At 33.2% G+C, this 6,227-nt stretch overlaps 1 protein-coding gene across 1 annotated transcript; it reads right to left on the reverse strand.

Moving 5' to 3' along the window:
* Positions 1-309: 309 nt before the first annotated feature.
* LOC107036152 lies at positions 310-3,121 on the reverse strand. Its single transcript, XM_015253900.1, has 3 exons — positions 2,802-3,121; positions 2,475-2,719; positions 310-820 (listed from the first exon to the last, which is right to left on the reverse strand). Exons 2-3 carry the CDS (start codon positions 2,623-2,625, stop codon positions 384-386), a joined length of 588 nt encoding a protein of 195 aa, XP_015109386.1. The 5' UTR covers positions 2,626-2,719; positions 2,802-3,121; the 3' UTR covers positions 310-383.
* Positions 3,122-6,227: the final 3,106 nt, after the last annotated feature.

Genomic DNA, 6,227 nt, shown 5'->3' on the forward strand with positions numbered 1-6,227 from the left:
ATCAACACTAGCAATTCTCAATCAGCAATTTTTAACCGTTTATCAATTTTTGATTTATGATGATTAGAATTTTGATGAGACATTTTTTTTTTTTTTTTCAATTATTATAAAGTCGACTGTTTCCCCAAATTGGGCCGTTGGACTCATGTATTATCGGGCGAATTATATTTTGGATTTATTTTCTTATTGAATGAATTATATTATTGGACCAATTTGCTTTAGATAAATAGGAATTGGACGAAAAGTAATGGGACAGATCGTAAGGGTCTCCTCAAATTACATAGAGTAAGATATGGAAAAATAAAGAAATTGATTTGAAAAAATGTGGATTGTATATTTGAGCTCTCAGGCCGGAAGATACAGTCAATTGTTCTTCAAGTATATTACAATTCATTGAGTGTTGTCAGTGAAAAAATTTCAACAAAGCTCAGGCTGTATTGTATAAGGACATCGTATGGCACATCGAACCAGTCGCAAAAGTTTTCCGCATAATATCGATTAAATATATACGATATTACAAGATTTATAACACACCAGTTGCTTCTCTGTAGGCAGGCAATTGTGATGATCATCAATTGTAGATTGATCGAATGATTAATGAGTTTACGCATTTTTGTTCGCTCCTTTTTTGGAACAATTTCATGGACAATTGGCAAAAGTGTGAGGACAAGCAGAAGAGATTGCCGGAGAATGTCATCAATTTCACAGCGCCGTGATATTTCTGATGCGAAGATGCCGAAGGGGATGACTTCTGAAATATTGGATGTGCGCTCATAAAACTCGCGAAAGCTACGTTTACCCATTAGGCCTCCAGTACTTCCTGGAAAATAATTGAGAATTATTCAAAAACAAATTATTGAAAAGAGTTTATACTATTCTATTCTATTTTACGAGATCGAAGGCGCGCTCCGCGCACCTATCACTGATTGATTTTATATGATTCATCACGCATATAAATTTCTACAGTATTACTAAGGAGAAATTCGTGGGACATGACGAAAACTTCTTTTGAAAATGCGTGAATTTTTTTTATTGAAAAGGGATGGAAATTTCAATCGAGAATCAGTCGGAGATATCGAAATCCATGAAAACTTCAATTGAACATGAACACATGTTCTGTTGGAAGTGATGTTAGTATCGAAGATCAGAAAATAATTCAATGTCAATTTGTACAGGCGTTATCGATGGAAAACCATAAATATCTCGGATACTAAATACGATGAAGTCGGTTCCTTTTATACAGATATATAAATATATATACCAGTTGCTCAATGATATAACTCTTTGTAGACAATTTTTTACTTTAGCGTTTTTTCGTTGTTGTCTTGTGAAAACTTTCAATGGATCTCATGATCGAATTCTCGAAAAAGCTACATATAATTGTTCGTGATTGAAAACATCTCTCCGTAGATCTACACCAACATTACCAATATCATCAATCAAATCAGTATCATGATCATCATGCATGCGATTTCTCTTTCAGAACATTCAGGAATAAAAGTGTAACATCTCCTTTTTATATAAGATTTTCTTTCCATTGCCGTCTTCACAATTAGATTAATTTAATTTTATCCATTTTAATTTTTATTTTATATATATTTGTTTTCCTTAATTCACATGTTACAACACTGAATGAAGAGGAATTATGTTGAAGATGAATGAAAAGTGTTTTTTATAATCAAAACAAACACACATAACAAAAGTTATTCGAAATCTCATTCCGGTAATATAAAATCTCTCTATGTATTCTTGGAAATTTTTTAAATGAATTTTTCCCTTTCCCTTCTTTTCCCTTTGAATCACTTTTTTTCTTCAAGCATTAGAGGGATATCAATACTTCAACGAGAAGAAATTCAAAATTCAAGGAGAAATACGGTATTGAAAAAATAAATATTTCTCTCAAGTAAATGGATATTTGGCAAAAATAATTTTTTTCTCCGTGAAGGAAGAACGGGTTTATGATTATGAAATTATGTCAGGGATGAAAAAATTTAATAGAAAAACAACGAATCCACTAGACAATTTTATTGTATTTCTATTGAAATTTCTATTAGTTTTTGGCCGATCCAATTGAAACGTCCAATAGAAAATATTCTATAAAAAAAATCAATATATTTCTATTTTTCTACACCATTTATTCTATTGAGCTATTTTCTATAGAATTTCCTTGGCTCAAATTTTCCAAGTTTTTTTGTTTGATTTTCTTGAAAAAAAAGCATGAAAAAAACTTGAAAAATTTGAGCCTAGGAAATTCTATAGAAAATATCTGGAGAATAAATTATACAGAAAAATCAAATTTTATTGCCTTTTTCTATTGAAACATTTCAGAATCATTTCAGAATCAGCCAAAAACTAATAGAAATCCAATAGAATTTTGTAACGAATTCGCTATATTTTTCTATTAAATTTTTTCGTGCGTGGTGAAGAGAGAAAACAATGGAAAATAAAAATGGAGTGTCCATAGAATCTCTTACCAAATCTGAACATCCCCAGAATTGAATGGACCAAATTAATTTGAAAAGCTCGGTGAGTAAGGCCAGAAGAGTTCTCATCGAGATATCCCATGCATATTATTGTAGTTACAAGTTTAACAAGATGGGCAAGGAAGCCACCCGGATTCGCCATTTCTGCGTATTTTTCTCATGAGTAAAAAAAGCTACAATATTGTAAAAATTTATGGCAATTGTGTCAATCTGTCATCGTAAAGTAGTATACAAATCTGTAAATATACAAGTCATTAGAATGATGAACGTGGAGTTCGAAAGAGAAAGCGTTCTACTCATTTCAATTTATTTACTGACATTGATTCCTGAATGTTCAGCAGTTGCTTCACATAGACACCTGTGAAGACGATTAGTGCAGTCTTCTATATTTCATTTATGTTCAATTGCAGTAGGGATGGGAAAACACGAATGAGTATATAATCGTTTGTAAACATTTCAGAAAAACTTGGTAAGTGGATTAGAAGTATAAGATCATTGACTAATCTAGGTGGCCTATTTATACGGTTACGGCATCTATCTAATTATTATTTTTACAACAAAAGTATGACATTTCCGTTTGGAAATAAAAAAATAGAATGAGGTTAGGTGGGATCTTTATACATTTGCTGCGATATAGGTATACTACTGATGTATAATATCAAGCAATCGCTAGCACCGCGGCTGTATATACGTTCATGTGTCTGTTCGTTACTTTGAAAGTGTTTCAGCGCGCGATCTTCATTTGGCTTATTCGCTTGATTCATTACATTTCAAAAAATCCAATTGTCATTTCGAACTGCAGAAGCAGTATTAATTGAAGACTTCTGAATGAATTCATAAATATTACTCTGACGATTTTTTGAGGTCAAATCATTTTGTTATTTTCTTGGCATTCAAATAAGGACCTTGTTTTTTTCAACAAAAAATTATTCACTTTTAACAAATCCAGTGTAAAGATTTTTTAAGCCTTTATTCCGCTTATCAATACACAGATCTAGTATTATAAATACTATGTATAATATACAATATATAATAGAGGACTGTATGTGTTATAAAATATAATGTACATGAAAAAAATTAAATAATAAACCGATATAACAATAATAACATACATTGAGTATACGATATTATATGAATAATGTATTACAATATAGTACAGTATAGAATATAATATAATATAATCTAGTGTTATCGTAATATCTTTAATGTATGTTATCATCATTTATAAAAAATCTAATGACACAATACCCCGAATAGATTTTTTATTCAAGGATTACATTACAACCCCGTATATCCGGCCTTCCATCAACCGAGCTTCCGCGTTATCCGAGGCAACGGACTTGCTCGGATAATACGCGAAAACTCGGATAAACGGATGGAGCCGCATAAACTTGTTACAACACGTTTTGTACGCTCTTCAGTTGCGAGCCAAAAATTAACAGTTGACCTTCGACAATCAACAAACGAACATTGTCGTGTTGCAAGAAAGGAAAAAAGTCGTAATCGTCATTAAATTTCATTCTACCATTTCAAATACATAAAAAATTATTAAAATTTCCGATTTTTTTGTTTCTTCCCTATTATCCGAATTTTCGTTTATCCGAGGTACCCCTTCCCCACATTACCTCGTGTAAGCGAGGTTATATAGTAGTAAACTCATCAGCATAATAAATAAAAGTCCCTGTGATTTTTTTGTAGGGGAGAGTAGGGTAAAATGGACACCTGAGACTTTTTTAAAATTATTCATAATTCAAAAACAAATGTAATAATAGAGCTCAGTTTAGGCTCATCATAAAGGGAAAGAATTGTTCTTTGTATTGAACAAAAAATTATTAAATTTCATCAACATTTCAACCCGTCACTAATATTTTTAAAAAAGTCAAAAGTGTCCATTTTACTCCAACCTCCCCTAATACCTGCCTCAAAAGTTCACTTTTCAAAACCGTTTAGTATGTGTAAGGTAGTTGTTTTACGCACAATGTGCGCAAAGTTCAGAGGTCGTGCGTAAAGTGAATTTCGAGTGCGTAAAGCGAAGCACCGTGCACAAAAGCAACCACTTCACCCCCACTACGGTTCCGAACAGTGAACTCGGCAGGTATTACAAAAAATAAGATGTGTTACGCGTGCGTGTGAAAAAGTGGTTCTTTACGCACTTGTAACACAATATACTATTAAGAACTAGTGACAATCATTATCACGAATCGATATTCCTGGCTTAATTCATTTACTCTTTATGGCAAAAAGCAAATGGGCACGGCTACCCAATAATTCTATTTTTTTTAGCTGTATAATAGTATATTTCGTAACGAGTGCAAAAAACATTTTTTCATCACGCTGTGACGAAAAGTGAACTTTTCGGCACGCTCCGCGTACCTAAAAGTCCAATTTCCGCCACATTGTGATGAAAAATATTGTTCGTAACTCGTGAAAAAATGTTTTTTAGCTCGTGGGATTATATCACTCGCCTTCGGCTCGCGATATAAACTTCCCACTCGCCAAAAAACACTTTTATGCCACTCATGCCTGAAACCGCCTGGATTACACACTCGACGCTTCGCGACTCGTGTCTAATTCAGCTGGTTTCAGGCTTCGTGACATAAAATTTTGTTCAGTACTTGTTGGGAAATTTCGTCCTTAACGTGTGTGGGTTACATCACTCGCCTTCGGCTCATGCTGTAAACCCTACACACGTTAAAGACGAAATTGCCCCACACGTGCTGAAATATACTATTTTGCACTCGTTACGAAATATAATAGTTCGTAACTCGTGAAAAAATGTTTTTTAGCTCGTGGGATTATATCACGAGCCGAAGGCGAGTGATATAAAACACCCACTCGCCATAAAACACTTTTTTGCACTCGTTNCATCTAGATGTGTATAAGAGACAGATTTTACGAGTTACGAACAATATTTTTCATCACAATGTGGCGGAAATCGGACTTTTAGGCACGCGGAGCGTGCCGAAAAGTTCACTTTTCGTCACAGCGTGATGAAAAAACATTTAATTCCAATGACAATCGTCGAAAACTCGGAAAAGAAAAACCAGTTCAATATTTAACTGAACCTAGGTTTCAACAGTATTTTTGTTTGTTTAGCGAAAAAATCGAAGCCTGGGGAGAAATTTTGCTCGTTTTATGTCGACCTAAAATCATAAATTTCAACCAGTCCTAGTTGAGTATTCCGAATTCAGGACTGTCATCGGTTGAAATTTACGATTTTATGTCGACATAAAACGAGCAAAATCGCTCCCCTGGGGTCATGAAATTTATATCAAAATGTTCATTAATCACGTGAAAAATCAATTGTGCACATTTTTCATTAAAAATAATCTCTCCTGTCACCCCTTTTCTGTCTTCAAGTTGATTTGAAGATCCTAAGAGTCACCCGATTTTCGGATAGGTTTCCAGTTGATTTCCTCAGAAGTTTCGGACATTTTCACCGAATTTACATAAGGGAGAGTGGGGTAAAACGACTCCTTTTGACTTTTTTGTGATACTCATAACTCAAAAACAAATTCTTTAATTGAGATCAGTCTAGGCTTATTCTAAAGGAGAAGAAGTGTAGTTTCCATCGAAAAAAAATTATTTCATTTTATTTGAAATTGAATGAGCTGTTAACATTTTTGAAAAAAATCAAAAGGAGTCGTTTTACCCCACTCTTCCCTATCAATCATCATTTTTGAGGGCTCAAAAATCTATCAATCTTAAACGTAAATATTTATCCGAATTTGTCTTTTTTTTTTT

Source organism: Diachasma alloeum, unplaced genomic scaffold (genome assembly GCF_001412515.2).
Source record: "Diachasma alloeum isolate Michigan unplaced genomic scaffold, Dall2.0 Dall_scaffold_00206, whole genome shotgun sequence".
NCBI lineage: Eukaryota > Metazoa > Arthropoda > Insecta > Hymenoptera > Braconidae > Diachasma > Diachasma alloeum.

What these genes read in the sequence shown, in the direction of transcription:
- LOC107036152 (XM_015253900.1), bottom strand. Translation starts at nt 2,625, where the DNA reads ATGGCGAATCCGGGTGGCTTCCTTGCCCATCTTGTTAAACTTGTAACT. An exon ending in TCTGGGGATGTTCAGATTTG is followed by an intron (nt 821 to 2,474) that starts GTAAGAGATTCT and finishes ATTATTTTCCAG; the next exon opens with GAAGTACTGGAGGCCTAATG.